The sequence below is a fragment of the Lethenteron reissneri genome, chromosome 19, assembly GCF_015708825.2.
Source record: "Lethenteron reissneri isolate LAM-NWPU_2019-01 chromosome 19, ASM1570882v1, whole genome shotgun sequence".
NCBI classification, from domain to species: domain Eukaryota; kingdom Metazoa; phylum Chordata; class Hyperoartia; order Petromyzontiformes; family Petromyzontidae; genus Lethenteron; species Lethenteron reissneri.
The window spans coordinates 519,333-537,818 of record NC_083797.1 but is presented as its reverse complement, the minus strand read 5'-3'; the positions used below and the strand labels follow the sequence as shown (position 1 = coordinate 537,818).

The 18,486-nt window shown below is 54.6% G+C and overlaps 1 protein-coding gene across 1 annotated transcript in view; it reads right to left on the bottom strand.

Annotated features, from left to right (window-relative positions):
* Window positions 1–3,540: 3,540 nt before the first annotated feature.
* The window catches only part of LOC133344085 (YTH domain-containing family protein 1-like), an 18,871-nt gene continuing 3,925 nt past the window's right edge, over window positions 3,541–18,486 (bottom strand). The window contains exons 2-6 of the mRNA XM_061554033.1: window positions 17,196–17,232; window positions 15,724–15,806; window positions 6,848–8,944; window positions 5,943–6,388; window positions 3,541–5,113 (exon numbers count right to left, since the gene is read on the bottom strand). Coding sequence (XP_061410017.1) covers window positions 5,978–6,388; window positions 6,848–8,944; window positions 15,724–15,806; window positions 17,196–17,232 — 2,628 coding nt within the window. The 3' untranslated portion in view covers window positions 3,541–5,113; window positions 5,943–5,977. The remainder of the gene's footprint in view (window positions 5,114–5,942; window positions 6,389–6,847; window positions 8,945–15,723; window positions 15,807–17,195; window positions 17,233–18,486) is intronic.

Genomic DNA, 18,486 nt, shown 5'->3' with positions numbered 1-18,486 from the left:
GCGAGCACCTATGAATGACAGAACGGCACACGAGGGGGTGGTTGGCCAGCACCACGCCCGACCGCCTTTGTCTCCCCAGTGGCGATATTTACACCCGGCACCAGGCACCCACTTGCTCACACTGCGAGGAAGAGTCAGCCTCGACGCTCAGGAATCTCCTGAGGGCTCGGCAGGATTTGAGGCTGGACGCCGCTTATAGATGGGCGATCACCATGCATAACAAGGTGCTATATACTTCTGCGGGGCTGCATCGTGTGACGGCGGAGGGTAGTGAGATGGAAAAACACGTGGTTGAACTGCACTTGTATGCTTCCACGTCTATGCTCCCAGCGTGATTGAGGTATGATACAATAGCCCCTCAGGGACTCACTCGCTCAGGCGTGGGGAGACACTCATCCAGCAGTGGATTGGCAAAAGGGCTGCACAGGTACACAGTCAAACCCACTCACGACATTGGTCACCAACACTGCCTTACAACGGAACATATCACGACGTTTCAGGCAATATCCCGTCTTCACAGCAGCGTGTGTGTGCATCCCCTAGGTCGACTCAGCCTTAAATGAGTACCTGGTGCGGTGTGTAAATATCGTCACTGGGGAGACAAAGGCGGCCGGGCGTGGTGCTGGCCACCCACCCCCTCGTGTACCGTTCCGGCCTTCATAGGGGCTCGCTAACAGCACTTGCCCCTACAGTGTTTTAAGTCTACACGGGGGATCTTTGTCTTTGTGTGAGTGTGGAGGTGGCTACGAACCCTGGCGAGCGGTTCCCAGGCACGGCCGCGGGGGGGGGGGGGGTCCTGCCGGGGGGGGGGTCCTGCCGGGGCTCCCAGTCGGTCGACTTCACATCGGGCGTCGGCGTGTCCAGCATCAGCACGGGGGACACAAACGCGCCCGGGGCTTGGTCCGGGCCACACCAACCCAGGAGGTGCGTCTTGACTGCCTCCTCAATAGGTGCTCGCTAACAACGCTCGGCCTCAGCAGTGTGTGGTGGGTCGGCTACACGGCGGCCTCAGCAGTGTGTGGTGGGTAGGCTACGCTGTGGTGGTGGTGGGGGGTGTTGCTCTGCTGAGTGCTTCTCAGAATTCCTCAACGCGAGACACGGAGCGCGTGGCGACCCCTGCCCCCCCCCCCACCGTGGCCCCCACTTCGTATTGGTTCTTCGTGGGGGTGTGCGCGCGCGGGGAGCGGTGGCGCTGCGCTCGGAACGCAACGCGGGCCCGAGTTCCATTCCAGGGCCCACGGCCAACAACACCAAGTGAGGTGTGTAAACATCGCTACTGGGGAGATAAAGGTGGTCGGGGGTGGGGCTGGCCACCACCCACTACCCCTCGTGAACCGTTCCAGCCTTCATAGGTGCTCGCTACGGGGGGGGGGGGGGGGCGGTCTTTTTATTTGTGCGGTGCGGATGCCAAGCGAGACGCGCTCAGCCGATCATTCAATCCCTCCTCCTCCCCACGCGTCCCGGTGACCGTCAGAGTGATGTTGTTTTCCTGACACGACAAGCGACTGACGTCATAACTTTCATTGAAAAGGGCACACCCAGTTGCAGCTGTCCCTACGCGAAACAAGGATACTCGGCACCCTGATCGACAACATTGGCATTATGATAACAAATCTTTAGACTGGAGGAATCCGATAAGCTATGAAGCTCTTTTCACAGATGTCCAGCCGAGGCGGGTCATGTCGAGTATGGGCGGGTCAGTGTGCCAGCAGGGGAGGGGGGCGACGATCGCTTCGTGGTCGATCCGAGGGTGCCCCCAGGGGCAGCTGTCCCTGTGCGGCACCTGGCCTGCAAGGTGGGCGGCAGAGGGTGGGCACTGCTACTGTCTGTAATCAGATTTGATGTTTTGTCATTCTGCAGAAGCCATCAACCTCACGACCTTCCTTCTTAGAAGAATGAATGTCAAGGTCATTGATTCAATCTCAACAAAACTCTGAACCGGTTTTGACATTCAGTGTCCCATCAGCAGTCAGGCTTGAACCAATGCTGGTTTACTGTTTTATTTATATTCTCCACAACGATGTCATGTTTAAGTTGTGTCATGTATTAAATGGCTTTTCGTCAAACTGACCAGGTCACTGGTTGCAGACAAGCCCGACTCTACTGATGGGACACGGAACGTCGAAACCGTCCTAGCTGTTTCTTGCGTTGACCCAATGCTGCTGACATGATGCACTCACAGGAGGCGGCCGTGTCGGGGCTGGTGGGACGTGTAAAACGTGTATTTATGGAGGTAGAGATGTGGTGGCGTTGGTGTCCGCTTGTTTACCTGGCTGCCTACAGAGGGCGCTACGTTCATTGAGGACAAAACGAACCCTCGAGTGGAAGGGCAATCGCGACCCCCATCTTGAATCGTGACCATGGAGCGGAGGACCTCTCGGCCTGGGGTCGATATTTCTCCCCGTGCCCAATCCCGATCCTTCTCCCTCCTTGCACCTCTCCACTGGAATCAACTTCCCTTGGACATTGAGCAACACTGCCCATAGACAAACACTGCCCATAGACGACTCAATACTGCCCATAGACTCAACACTGCCCATAGACTAACACTTCCCATAGTCTCAACACTGCCCATAGACTCAACATTGCCCATAGACTAACACTGCCCATAGACTAACACTGCCCATAGACTCAACACTGCCCATAGACTCAGCACTGCTCATAGACTCAACACTGCCCAGAGACTCAACACTTCCCGTGTATATTAAGCAGTTCCCCTCCTTAACCACCTTCAGTTCCTCTCTAAAAGCTTCAACTTTTCTCCATCGCCCACTGTCTTCCACTTCCCTCCCCCTGGCCCATCCACTCCTTCCCGTCCCTCCCCGACACTTTCGCGACCCCTCAGCACCTCTCTATCGCCGCTGTCACTCATTCCCCAACCCGTGAAGCACACCCCTGCCAACTACATCATTCCATTGTCAGCGTTTTGCAAGCCACGTCACGCGCCTTGGGTGCAGGCGCTCTATAAATGTAAACGAGATCACATTTCCACGCGTGCATCTCGCAACAGCGGCTGGCTTAAACAAGGCATCCGTGGTGGCTCCGCGTTAGAGCTCGCAGCTCAGTCGGAAGGTCGCGAGTTCAAGTCCCGGTTGAGGATTTGGGTTGGAGCAGCCCATCATCCCTCCCACTGGGAGTCGCTAAAATCGATACCACTTTGTGAGGAAGATCATAAGCGATTCTCCGACGGAATCTGAACCCCCCCCCCCCCCCCACGGAATAGGAATGTGGAATTTCCACCACTGGTTTCTACATGGCTGCAAACTGCTGATGAGGACCAATGACTCGATTCTCACATGAACTCACTTTTGACTTTGAGGGTATGGCATTGGGTGAACACTCATAACACCCATTAATTGGCCGTAAACGTCTTAATATAAAAACACAGACAATGCAGGAACCTCTTGACAAAGGGGCCACAGGACCCGGTGGTTTCCCGGCAATATAGGTAATTGTTATTGCTGTGTACGATGTAAGAGAGAAGAATGCCTTGCCATTAACCGGGAGTAGAACTCAACAAAGACACCGCAGCGGCAAGACTTTTGGTCTAAGTACAGTACATTTATTACAGGCAATATCCAGTACAGTACTGCGAATACCTCAAACGTGTTGGTAGAGGGGGAGGTCTAATTAAACACTGGAAGTCTTCATTGTTGGGAAATTGTAACATTGCTCAACGCTTGTCTTCATCTCAGGGGAGGGGCTCGTGGGTTTAATTTTTTTTGGGGGGGGGGGTGGGCAGGAAGGCTCATGGTGGACGATGTTTGGCGGCGAGGGTGAGCTGCTCTGGCCGTGGCCTGGCGTCGACCCATCTGGCCCGCCGGCTGGATAATTACCGCTCACGGGGAGCGTCGGAATGCGCGGCTCAGGCGGTCGAGCGGTCCCCAGGGGGCGGCAGAGACGAAACGCGTCCCCCCCCCCCCTCTCTCCTCGTCGCTTCCCTCGTCTCTCTCGGGGCGGCGCTCTCTCCACGCTCCGTCCAACCGGAGCCACCGTTAGCAGAGGGTCTGTCAAGTCACCTTTTTTCCCCGACAGACCAACAGTCCAGGACTGCGACAACGCAGCCCCCGTTAGGCTTCCCGTCTTCTGATCATCATCATTACTATTACGACTATAATTTGTAACGGCAGACAATTGCTTTTGCTTTTTTCGTTTAAACATTGCTTACAATCACACGTGAAAACCTCCTCAAACACGGGCGACGCGACGCGGGCAACCGGAGATGTGGCCACCGCCGCCGCCCTCCTCCGCCTCGTCGTCCGCCTCCTCGTCCTCCTCATCACCGGTCCATTGCGCGCACACTTACGATGGCTCCCCACACCACCCCCCCCTCTCTGGAAAGCTGCCGCGCTTCTCTCTCGCCCCTCCTCCCTGCCCCGCGTCCCCAAGCGAAATAAAATACAAAGATGCGTAAATATGACGTTACAGGTACAGTCGGTTACAGTGAAAACGTGAGGAGTACTTGAGAGACAATCAAAAGAAAAACAGAAACTTCCAAAGTACAAAATAAAAGTAAAACGGCGAAAAAACAAAGATGCGACTTCACCGTCGGCTGGGGGGATATAAGTTACGCTTACGAGTGACTCGGTCCACACTCCAAACAGCACTACGAGTGTCACCCTCCGCCCCCTCCTCCTCCTCCTTCGCGACAGACGCCACCGGCTCACCCCTTGCTGCCGCGGCACACACGCACACAAGCACGCACGCGCACACACACGCACGCGCACACACACGCACGTGCACACACACGCACGCGCACACACACGCGCGCAGGCGCACACGCACACGCACACACACATGCGCGCACACACATGCACACACACACGCGCGCACGTGCACGCACACACAGAAAGTGCGCGCACGCACACACACGAAGGGGACAGGGGGAGAAGATGGGGCAGGGACGCAAAGAACTCGAAGCGAACACAAAACAATCCGCGGCCGGTGGCCACCGTGGGTAGCGTCTCTATCAGGACGAGCAGAGAGAGCGGTGGCGACCCTGCCGGGGACTCCTCTCGCTCGCGCGTCCCGACGGCAGAGCGACCTCCAGCAACCAACCCCCCGCCCGCAGGTCCGGCCACCCTCGCCATCGCTCGCTGCGCTTGCGCCGCCTCTGCAAACAACGACGGCGGCGGACGAGAGAAAGATGGCGTCAATACTCCGCACGTTCGTGTCTCACGGCAAGAAGGGCCCCGGTTCGATTCCCGACACGGGCGCCCTCTCTGCGCGCATCAAGCATGGCTGGCTATGTACGGTGCAAAAGAAGCGTGACATGAGAGCACGCGCGTCCTCCTGCCGGCTTGCAGAGTGTGTGTGCGAGCGCAAGTGTGGGGAATGTGTTTGAGAGGGCAGCCCCAGGGGTAGCTGTGTCTGGGTGGCGGCACTCGGCACGCGACCCAAGGGCATCGGTCTGCCGGTAGGGGGCGAAATCCGCCGCTGCTGTTGCTGCTGTGTGTAACCCCCAGTGAGTGATTTAAGCCGTCATGTTTCTAATTTGACAAATATGGAAAACGGTGGCCTTCTCATTTCGAATGACACCAGGGGGCCTTTTATCATCCACCGTGAAGCAGACGGCACGTACTTTACCGAATACACACCGCGGTAATCACCAGGGCGGCCTGCCGAATTCAAAACGCGAACTTCTGTTTGTCTGCGGTTCCTCCTCCTGGCGTCTCCAAGTCACCCCGCTCCCCCTCTCTCCGTGGCGGCGGAGCGTTACGAGTTGACACCGTTATCATCATCGCACCTCGCTCGGGGGTGGATCAAAACGAGTACCACTTTGTCCGGGGGAAGATCAACAAGCGGTCGACCCGTGGATAAAACTCATCCCTACCATAGCAATGTGCAATTTCGGCATCTGGCTCCGCAAAGGCTGTGAACAACTACAGGCGAGCGCCGGCGACTCCGGAGTGGCCGCCGCTCGCCGCGCGCCAGGTACTGACCGCGCGTGCCGCCTGGACCGGCGAGTGCCGTCGCTCTAGCGGCCGTCCGTGCGGGGGCGCGCCGTCCGCGGGGGGCGGCGCCGGGCGGGCCCCGACGCGGCGCCGGCGGCGTTGGCGTTGTTGCCGGCGGCGCCGGTGGCGCCGGCGGCGGCGTTGGCAACGTTGGCGGCGGCGTTGGCGGCGGCGTTGTTGGCGTTGGCGGCCGCCCTCGCCTTGTCTCTCCTCAGGCTCTCCTCCTCCTCCTGCCGGCGCTCGTAGTGCGCGAAGTCGTCGAAGATGGAGGTGGTGTGGCGGAAGGCGGCGATGACGCGCAGCGCCTGGCGCGCCTTGTCGAGCGGCACCTCCTGCGTGTCGCGAGAGTTGGTCACCGGCTTGTTCTCGTTGTTTTCCAGGCGGATGTGGCGCAGCTGCGAGTTGGGCACGTCTTTCACAAAGATCCACTGCACCTGGGGTGGGGGGCGCGTGCATGGGGGCGAGCGTGGGAAACGGGGTAGGGATAGGGAGAGATAGGAGGGAGGGAGAGTGGGTAAAGAGGGAGAGTGGGAAGCAGAAAGAGGGTGCATGGTTGGACAGGGAAACGGATAATTAATAGACGCACGTGTGTTTGTGTATTTATGTATGAGGAGCGGTAGTTGAGATGTTTACGCGCTGTGCTACGAACCCAGCAACAAATTCAATTCCCGCTCAGGGTCATCACCGGTGACAATTATTTGAATAGGTCTTGGGCCTCCCCTCGGTGCATTGCATAGGTTCCACTCGCTAACAACTAACAACACTTGCCAAGTGTCTTCGTGACATACATTGCTTATGTCGTGGCTCAATCTTACCCACGCACCTATTGAGTTCCTCCCCAGCTCTCTGTCGCCATTTGGCGTAGACTCCACGCGTGCGTTTCAAAGGCTTACCTCGAACTTGCCCTTCCACTTGTCCTGCGACCACACGCCGGCGCACGTCTGGTAGTCCACGGGCGAGGTCATCTGCGCCACGCCGCAGAAGTGGCCGCTGCCGTTGACGCTGAAGAGGAGGTAGACGGGGCCCTTGCCCTGCATGGCGCGGTAGGCGCCGTCCAGCCGCCGGTTGCCGTGCTCGGTGCTGCACCAGATGGAGTACTTGACCGAGCGGTGGACGTCGTCCTCCGAGTAGCTCTTGATGATAAAGGCCCGCAGGTCACGCGGGCTGCAGTCGAAGTCGCTCGGGTTGTAGCCGTTGTGCGACTGCAGCTTCTCCAGCAGCGGCGGCGGCGCCTGTAGCGGAGCCGGCGCCGGTTCCCCGATGCCAGGCGCGCCGCCGCCGCTCCCGTCGCCGGCAAACGACGGTGTCGTTACCTGCTGCTGCTGCTGCAAGCTCTGTCGAGGAGGAGCCTGCTGCTGCTGCTGCTGGTTGAGCTGGTGCCGTGTCTGGGGCAAGGAGGAGATAGGAGCAGGCTGGCTCCCGTTTTGAGTCAGCATTGCTGGCCCACAGCTGCGTGAAGCCACCCAGCGATCAGACTGCTGCTGTTGATGCTGATGATGTTGTTGCTGCTGCTGCTGCTGTTGCTGCTGCTGTTGCTGCTGCTGCTGTTGCTGCTGCTGTTGCTGCTGCTGTTGCTGCTGATGCTCTTGAAACGGTGCTTGCACCTGCGGAGGCTGCATAGCCGGGTTGATATTTGGCTGGCGCTGCATCATCGCGTAGTAACCATTCTGCAGAGTCTGGTGTTCATGCTGCTGCTGCTGCTGGTGATGGTAATGGCTTTGCTGCTGAAAGTTCTGGTGTTGCTGCTGCTGCATCATGTACGACTGCAGCTGATGTTGCTGCTGCTGTTGCTGCTGCTGCAAGGTCTGTACCGGCTGCTGCTGTTGCGGCAGCGGCGGCGGCGACATGGAGTGAGACATCTGCGCGGACACCTGCATGGCGTCCACCGACATGGAGGCCGAGGCCTGGGCCTGCTCTTGCCCGGCGTCGACCTGCGGCTTCCCCAGTGCCAGAGCTCCGTCGGCGGGCTGAGCGAACTGCGGCGGCGGCGTGGCCTTGCTGACCGGGCCCTTGCCGTCCCACGTGCCGATGTCCATGTTGTGCTTGATGGGGGGGGGCGGCACCGACGTCCCGCTGGCCATCTTCCCCGCGCCGCCCCCACCGCCGCCCTTCACCGACCTCGGCGCCAGCTGCTGCCTGGCCGGCTTGCTGGCGATGGACGCCCAGGACGCCGGCGCCGGCTTGGCCTGCGGCGCCGCCGCCGCACTCGTCGCCGCCGCGGCCTGCGCCACCGGATCCGGTCCGGCCGCCACCGGCGGCGGCGCGCCAGGTTTCCCGCCGGCGGGCGGCTCGCGGGAGTCTCCGCCGATGCGGAGACCGCCCACGCCCTGCTGCAGCACCACCACACCGCTCGCCACGCCGCCGGGGCTCCCCCCGCCGCCGCCACCGCCTCCGCCGGACACGGCGGAGGCGGTGGCGCCGACGTGGCCCGGCGCCCGGCTCACGCCGCCGGCGAACGAGCCGGTCTGCGGGTCCACGACGGCCGCCCCGCCGAGCGAGCTGGGCGGGAAGGCATAACCGCTGCCGTACGCCACCGAGATGGGCGACGACACGGGCGAGCCGCGCAGGCCGCCCTGGCCACCGACGCCGCCCGCCGCCCCCCCGCCGCCGCCCGACGGCCTCAGCCAGGCCGCGAATTCGGGCCCGCCGGGGAAGAAGCCGAAGGCGTGCTGCTGCCGCTGGCTCATGTACGCGGCCGCCGGAGTGGTGGCGGTCGCCGCGCCGCCCAGGTAGCCGGGGTCGGCCATGAAGTGGGCGTGCGGGTGCGGGTGCCCGTGCGCCGACACGTGGTGGTGGTGGTGGGAGAGCGGCGCATCCCCGTTGGCGAGGGCCCCCGGCGGCCCGTAGTGGTGGGCGATGTACGGCACGGCCGGGTCGGCGCCCGCTGTGGACCAGGCCGGCTCGGAGCTCAGCGAGTAGGAGGAGAAGGCCACCGAGGGGCCATAGTAGGCCGGCACGTAGGCCTCCGACACGGCTGCGTAGCTGCTGCTCTGTGGGGGTGGCACGCGGCGCCACGCGGGGACCGAATTACACGGTCACACGGCACGGGTCCCTGTGCGGGTCTGTGGGTCTCTATACAATTCTGTGTATTTTTTAAATAAATAATTGATGAGCACAAGCCCCAAACGTCACAAGGCCAGTAACAAACAGCACTATCAGAGCTGTAATAGATCAGCATGTAACACGTTAATGGAATTGAACAAGCTTATCATTGTAAGAGCTTGGGACAAGAGACAATCCGGAGGAAATTCTGAAGCAAGGTGGCAAACTCTGGACTGGTTTCGACATTTAGTGTCTCATCAGCAGTCAGGCTAACTTTCATCAATGGCGGTGAATTTCCAGATGTTTACAAGCAAGGACCCTCCCCATTCGATACAGCACCTCATTACATTTTGACCAACGAAACCATCGTGAACAAGCCTGATCTTGCAGGCCGAGGCGAGGCTGAGCCTGGCGAAGAGCGAGCCGTTGTCTCCTCGTCAGGCCCAGAGTGCACGGTCGTCAGTTCAGTTTCAGTTTATTTTGAAGTACCCTGTGAGCCAAGAAGCCCTTAAATCGGGTGTAGTAGCCACTGCTCTGCATCGTGGGTTTTATTTCTACAATTTAACCTGATTTTTTCTGGCATTTCATAATAACTTGACTGTTTTATCATGTTTCTTTCCCTTGATGTATTTTTATAATTTCCTGAGTGTTTTCACAACATTTGTCTTTGTAAAATGTTTTTCTTTTTTCTTAGCATGCGTGAAGTCCCTTCAACCTTTCGGTATGAAAGGCGTTCTATAAATAAAGATGATTATTATTATTATCACTTGGCTGAGAGGCTGCCTGGTGGTGTTTGTAGAAATGGGCTGCAAGGTGTGGCCAGGAGGTGGCTGCACAGCCCAGGATTCTTAAATCCATCTGTGTCACCACACTCCCAAGAGCTCCATAGGAGCTTCACTAGCTCACACTCTCCCACTCACAGGCTCAAAATTGGTCAATCAACCCCCAACACCTGGGTCTGTCCCGTGACCCCCTGCCAGCAGGGAGAGCCTTCCACGCTACATGTTGCGGCCTCAAAGTGCACCCAGCCTGGCACGTGGTGGCTGCTGTTGTCGCAGACCGCAGCACGAGTGCAGCGCGCGTGTCCGCGCTTACACTGCCACCGCTGTTAGTGTCCTCCTGTTACCATCTGGCTACGCGAACTCGCAAACAGACACGGACAGCGAGGATCAAAATCTGAGCGGGTTTCGGATTTCACTGATAGATAAGAGCCACTGCACACGCGTAACCCGGCGTGGGGCAATCACCTGCTGCGCACCAGCTAACTTGCTCACCATCTCACACACTCTTTAAACCCACCAGCTTGCACTCACCAGCTAACCCGCTCACTCACACGCTCACCAGCTAACCTGTTCACCCGCTCACCAGCTCACACACTCTTTAAACCCACCAGCTTGCACTCACCAGCTAACCCGCTCACTCACACGCTCACCAGCTCACACACTCTTTAAACCCACCAGCTTGCACTCACCAGCTAACCCGCTTACTCACACGCTCACCAGCTAACCTGTTCACCCGCTCACCAGCTCAAACACTCTCCAGCTCACCATGGCCTTGTCTCTCTCAAATCCTTCCATGTCCCATCTTCTCTGTCTCTATATTCTTGGTTCTTTCGGTAAAATCACGTAGATAGAAAACAAATCTAAATTAAAAGCAAAAAACCCACGACGTTTCGATCGCAACACAAGCGGTCTTCTTCAGGAAAGAAAAAGGGTGTCACTCCTCCTCCCTGTGTTCAATCCCGTTTCTGGTCCTCCTCCCTCCTTGTATCCCCCACTGGAATCAACTTCCCCTCTACACTAATCAGTCCCCCTTAACCTCCTGCCGCTCCTCTTACAGCCTCACCTATATTGCCCGTTCTCTTCCTCTTCCCTCCCCTACTTCCCGTCCCTCCCGTCCGCTTTCGTGATCCCTAAATACACTCTACCACAGTCACTCATTCCTGAATCCTTTCATGCCCCTGCCATCTAAATAATTCTGTTCTGTCACCATTCTGTTGTACTATGTCAAGCGCTATATTTGAAGCTTTCGTGACTGCAAGGATTCATATTCTTAGGTTTTTTCGGTAAAGTCACGTAGGTAAAAAAATTTAATTAATAAAAGTAAAATAAAATAAAAAAACACGACGTTTCGGAGGCAACACAAGCTTCCGTCTTCAGGTGGAACCGTCACAGCCACGACAGCTGTATCAAGTAAATGAGAGATTACAAGAGCTACCACTCCGTTGAAAGCGATGGGTATTACCTTGTTTATCTCGGCATCTCTTGTCGTGGCTGTGACGGTTCCACCTGAAGACGGAAGCTTGTGTTGCCTCCGATACGTCGTGACTTTTTATTTTTAACTTACTTTTATTAATTTTAATTTTTTACCTACGTGACTTTACCGAAAAAACCTAAGAATGTCAAGCGCCTTGAGTGAAAGTGATTTATAAATATACACTTAGATTAGATAACCTGTTCACCAGCTCACACTCACTCGCCTACCCACTCACCATCTCACCCGTTGACCATCTCACACACTCTCTAGCTCACCAGCTAACCCACTCAAAAGCTCACCTGCTTACCACCGCGCACATTCTCCAGCTCACCAGCTTCACAGCTAACCTGCTTACCAGCTCCCACACCAGTTCGCATGCTTTCCAGTTAACACGCTTACCGGCTCACCAGCTCACCCGCCCCGATTACAGACCCCATTCTCCATTGGCGGCGACCGTCGTAACAAACGCTGGGGCTGTGGGAAACGCGATCCACCCGCTGAACGCTGTGTCCGGCACGCACCTCCAGATTTCTACTCACGATTTCAAAGCGAGGATCAAAGCGATTGTGCATTATCAGCGCTGTTTGTGTCCATCCCCCATGTCCATTCGACCACAGGGTGCCTCTATAACGAACGCGAATTCAACGTTTGTGTAAAACTGTTTCTAGCAGGGCCTTCAAAGTGATTTCCATCTTCTCTTTCCCCAAACTCTTACAATAACCATGCTCGATTCAAGAAAGGTGGAAACGCTTACCGTTACTACTTTGACAGTGCTTTTGTGTTGCTGGCCGCGGGACGTTTTGGGCCTTTGGGCCTCCTGTGCTCAACTCCTTGTTTTAGGTCGCGCGGCTCAGGCAGAGACGGGTAACCGGCAGAGCATGCCGACAGCGGCCTCCGCACAGCAGGCCTTAAATAAATATATACAATAGGCAACGGTTCGGAAATGGTCCTTCATGAATAAGGGCCATTTCCCATAACGTCACCTATTATATATGTTTTTTTATGTAAGGCCGCCATTATTATTGACCCAAGTGTTTGTCCTTGTAGCAGAGGTGCTTGGCTCAATGGTCCTTGCCAGCTGACCTATGAAAAGCCTGGGTTCGAGTCTGATCCAGTGCTCCACGAGAAGCGGGACAGACCCGAGTTTCCAGTCGTGACTTCAAAACATCGACCGTGGCCCCCCCACCCGAGTCACTGATTCGGCTGGGGGGTGGGGGCATTCCAGAATGCCACACGGCAGCAAGTCCGGCAGTGGCCCTCGGAGCAAAGTCCTCGGGATGCAGGGAAGACCGGAATACGTGGAGCGGCGCGCGTATGGCGACGAGACGCGGGTACCGTCAACCCATCCGAAATGACTGTGACGGCAACGCCGCACGCGACAGCAAGTGACGGCGGCGCGGAGACGAGCGGAGCCGGCCAAGTTGCCGTGAGGCCGGCCGAGGTGGCGCGCGCGCCCTGCCGACACGCAACTGGACGCGGCGGAGGGCAGCGGGATCGCGGAGACGCGAGGCCGGAAAGCCATCACACCTCAAGGAAAATAAACAAAGATTAATGGGTGCGGGGAAGGTGCAGGTCGAAGGTTACAAATACAAGGCCCGGGATTAGGTTTGGGGGGAGACAAAGAGCGTCGATAGCTTGCCTTGTGTTGTGCCAAGAAGGTGAGGAGGATGCCCTCGGGGGTGCTTTACCAGCCACCCAATGGCCTTTTAAAAGAGCCCACTGCGCAAGCAGGAACAGCCAGAACCGGTAAGTCGTTGTAGGAGTCGCCCGATTTGACAATTGACGTGAGACGCGGTACGTGGTGGAGAGAACCACCGTCGTAGCCATTAGGGCTGCAGAATTCAAAACCCGTCCAGGAAATTCCAAAAAAATGCCGCCACTCCGGGTCGTAACTCAACTCAAGAGGTATTGTTTTTAAAAAACGTTGCAGTGAATGGTAGCGCCCTGAGTATTATTGTTATTAAGCTCATTTAATGGGTCCCTTTCGCATGTATGTACGTATGTTGAACTTCTTTCGCACCGTACGTAGCCAACCTTGCTAATCGGGGGGGTGCTGCCAATAATTCACAGTCGGGGGGTCATTATTGCTATGTACATTCCCACATTCCCAGTTGTATAATTTGTGGTGTCACATTTCAGATTTGGCAACTTTGGACCAGAGCGCCTGCACAAAGTCGCCACCCGTGCGAATGGCGTCACAGGACCTCCCCGCCAGAGGGAGTCGAGGGGTATTTGCCAGACTCTTCCATTATGGCCAGGTGATGTGGGAACACCCACACTTTACCCCACCACACGTGGTGACCTGCCAATTGACTTAACTGTGGTGTGGCCATCTATGCCTCTTGGTTGACAGAGGTGGCAGGCAGATTAGAGAAACTGGGATCACACACTCCATGTATTGAGCACACTCCATACATTACGACGCCACTGTCTGGCCTGGTGGGTACCATCCGTCGTCACAAGATGGGGTCGAACCAGCGACCTGATGATAGCAGTCACAGCATGACACTAACCACCATGCTACCACCGAGGCAGCTAACTTCGTCTCTCTCCGTTCAAAAACCCAACATACGCAGTGTCTTTATTGCTCTAGACATTTCTGCAACGATTTCTACAAACCTAATATTTTAATCAATGGTTAACGGATCGTTCCAACGTTTACATGAGTGTTGTGCAAATCCATTAATTAACCAAAAAGTCCAAAAAATTCTCAAAAACAGTGTGGCCTTTTTTTAATAATAGGTGACGTTTCAGGCAAATGGCCTTTCATCAGACCAGGCTCCATCTGCTTAGCCGGATTACAGAGAGGCTGTACCAAGCGGCAAATCGTTCTGCTGTACGTGCAGACTCTGACGAAGGATCGTTACGCAGCAGCTGCTCAGCGCAGCACGGTGGTATTTCACCACCGAGCACCACGCGGATTTACAACGTAGGTAGGGGAGCGGAGATGCGACTGCATCCCGGCGCACGGTGCTTACTGGCGAGCAGAGGCCACGGCGGTACTCCGTGAGCCACGAAGCACCCGTTCGTTCTTGGTGTAACCCACGGGGGGGCCACCCTCGCGCACCACAGGCCATTGTGCTGTCACGCATCTCAATGGCTTCAGTCCATCTCCTGGTTAAACCTTTATCCACACTAACAATGAACTGTAATGATTTATTATGTTTTATTATTTTATTACTTCCCTTCTACGTGACTTTACCGAAAGAAACAAGAAGATGTAATGATTTGTTCAGCGATTACAAATCATACATGATTTATTTACACCGGGGTGTCTCAAGGGCACTTTACACATGACGAGTCACTTCCGCTCTCAACACATTTGAAAGGGCACCCCCAGTGACACCTGTCCAAGTGCGGTACAAGTTTACTCAGCATCTGGCTTGAGCAGGCTTCAGTCTGCCAGTAAGTGGGGGAGGCAGGCGATGATTCCTGCTGTGTGTAATCCCAACGGAGTAATTTGCAGGGTGATTTTTCGAATTTGGGCCTTGACTCCGGCACACAACGACCTACTCTTTTGAACGACACAAAGGGATCTTTAACGTCCACTCTAACGAAGCAGACGGCGCGCCGTAGTGTTTTACAATTACTGCGCCGTTTTACAGTGCCGGTATTCAACAGGGCGGCCCGGCGGATTCGAACCACGAACCTCTGCAACAAGCGGCTAACCCTCTGGCGCTGGGCCGCATGCTCGGGTTTGTCGTCATTCAGACTGAGCGCAGCCATGGCAGCTCAGAGCGGCAACTTATTTAAGCATTATCGACAACCGTATGCAACAAAAAAAAACCTTAGCGCCATCGATAATCGTTTTTCAAAAATGTTACTGGCCTACACCGGCCAGCGCGGTGAAGTATGGTCAAGAAAGCCCGAAGGCAGACGTGACGAGGCCTTCATCCAGCAGTGGTCTGGCAAAGTGCTGCAAGTTTAGAAGATGTTCGTGGGCGAATTGTTTAGACCGTTTGTAAAACTGAACCGGATTCGATTATTGATTCCATGACTTTTGGAATCTAAAATCAATTACAAGAACAATTATCTAAAAATCAATCATTGATTTTAAACCCTACTGGCTCGCAGATGCAATTATTGGTACAGTCAAGTCAGAGTGATCTCCTGCTCACATCAGCCTTGAGGCATTGGACCTCATCAGTTTACAGCCATGGACCAGTGGAGGCAAGTCCACATTCTAATGACGATGGCGAGTCCACACGTAGAACAACCAACTTCCCCACGCAGCGGTGTGCTCAGGTTATCGACGTCGTCAGCAGGACCGTCCCTAGGGGGGTGCGTGGCCCAGGCAACTCACTCCGTGTGGGCCCCCCGACGACTTCAAACTAAATTGCAAGTATTACATCTGACTCCGTGACGTTGAAGCGCGGGGCCCCCGCCCCCCAAAGTGCTGGGCCCGGGATGGTCGCCCCATTTTGCCATACGCTCGGGACGGCTCTGGCTGTCAATGTCCACCCCAACTCACCTGCTCGGTCTGACTGCTCAGGTAAGTCTCAAAGTCGCCGTGGCTGCTCCCATCCTTCCGGTGATTGGCGACGTTTTGAATACCTAGAGGAGAGAGCGGCGTCGAGCGAATATGTCGCGACGCAGGGATCGGTCTCACGATTTTACCATCACGCCAATGTTCGGTAGAAACATTTTGTTGGGTTCAGGCTACGTAATGACCCGGCCAAATGTGTGTCGTTAAGAACTCTCCACCACCTGACGCAGCCCAAACAAATTAATTACGCGTACAAGCGTATAACGACACACACCCTACGACTGCTTCAGCTCATTCACCGGGTGAGTGAGAGAACAATTCTCATGGCAAGATTTTACGGTGATTAGCTGCGTGACCTTTCGCTTGAAATCGCGTCAAGCATATTCAGGAAAATCCAGGAAGTCAGAAAAACAACCCAGAAAATCAGGATGAAAAACCGACGCATTATGTAAACCGATGACGCCGATTCAAGGATTTGATGGCCGGTGACACCTTTCCACGTTCACCTCTACGGTGCCGATGCTTATAATGAGGCTGATGACAAGCGATGCCGATGAGTTTATACTTCCCAATGATTATCTTCAAGGCAATGAGGATTACGAATGATTATGATGCTGCTGTTACCGAAAACACTCAAGCTGATATGATCCTAATGATAACGACGCAGAAGATTTTGCTACCGATTAAGTTACTCATGGTAAGGCTATCAAGTATGCCGATGATGAGGATGACACTGGTGATGATGCTATAAATTCTGGTAATGAGCTCATCAATCGTGACTTTTCTGATGATGCTATTGATGATGATGATGACGCTCTTGATGACATTAGACATAATGCCCATGGTGATGCTGCCGATTTGACTAACGATGACGGATGTGATCTTGCTGTGGATGACGATGCTACAGACAATACAGTCAATCATGATTAAGGTGATGACATTTCCGATGTCACTCACGAAGATGTCACCTAATAACGACGCTCACGACATTGCAATTCTTTATGCGGTTGACGAAGATTAAAATATGATGCATCTCATTATTCAGATGATCGTGCAAAAGTGAAAGTGAATTCCCTGTTCCAATGACCAGAGGTATTGGTGCTCATCTCCTATTTACAGCTATGGTCGGGGCGAGTCTATCCATAGGAAAGCCACTGTTGACTTCCCCACAACGTGGCACTCATTTTATCGACCCTGGAGGGAGGGCAATTGGGCTGAGTCAACCCCCATCCCCCAACCATGGCTTGAACTCATGACCTTCCGATTGCGTGAATGATTAAGAATGATAAAGACGCTGTGACTGCTGCTGCTGCTGCAAACTAATCCTTACGATGCTGGCAATTGCTAATTGACAATGACGGATGGTTATAATTGATGACGATGGATGATTATAATTGATGACGATGGATGATCAGTCCCAGCTCATCCACCCATTCCACACCAGCGTGGCCACTCACCGTTCAACACCTGCTGCTGCTGCTGCCCCTTTGCTCTCTGGAGAAACAAATACGGACAGAGAGACACACGCGGTTAGACAGACACACACATGGATACACACAGACATACATGGATACACACAGACATACAAGGATACACACAGACATACAAGGATAAACACAGACATACAAGGATACACACACACATATATACAGTTACACGGACATATCGATACATACACGCACACGCTTACACACACAGGTACAGATGAATATGCACACATGGATACAAGACAAAGACACGCACAAAAAATACGGATCCACAGATCCACACAAATTAACGGATACACAAAATCACAAACACACATACAGATACACATACAGATATACATCAGGCACACACACACGAATAAAGAAACAGTACCTGGATACAAATAACAAATACATAGACCAACTAACACACAAACGAATAGAAAAAAAGACGATACACACACACAGACACACAAGACACACGTGGACACACATACACACACATGAATAGAGTTACATGGGCACACAGATACTGTATATACAACATTCGAAATGCGAATATAGAAATACACCAAAACATTTGAATTGCCAAACACACATACATGGGCACACACAACATTGAAAATGCAATACACGCACAAGTGGACGCGTAAAATATTTCCAAACACAACACAAAACATTCGAATTGCACACATTTTAAACGGTACGCACACACACACATGGACACACAAACAAATACACGTAGAAAAACACGCAGACATGCGCACACAGGGACACACAAATGGCAAAGTGAAACGTATGTGAGCACAATATACACCGGGTCCCTTGCGCACATGAGCAGATGCGAGTGGGGTTGAGAATACCTCCGTGACCCCGACACCGCTGAACAAAATGATTCCTTAGATCCTGGGTCTCCAGCCACCCAAGGCTCCGCGTACCTTTAGACCTCTAAACACCAGGACCCTAGATCTTGAGACTCCCAGGATCCCTTGGATGCCAAGACTCCCCCTGAAATGTACACCTGCTGGAACCTGCAAAACTAGACTCCGGAGAGCCGTATAGCCCCGAGCATCTACAAATGAAACCCTACACCCGGGACCCCTAAGACTCGATACACTCCACAAATACCTAGAATAATTAGAACCTTCTAACTGCCAGAACCCTGTACCTGAAGACCCCCACCCCAGGATTCCTTGACCCCTGAATCTACAAAACACGTCGGCCACCTAAACCACAACAACCCCCTAAACAGCCCGAAATCATCGATTTCCAAGGCCATTCT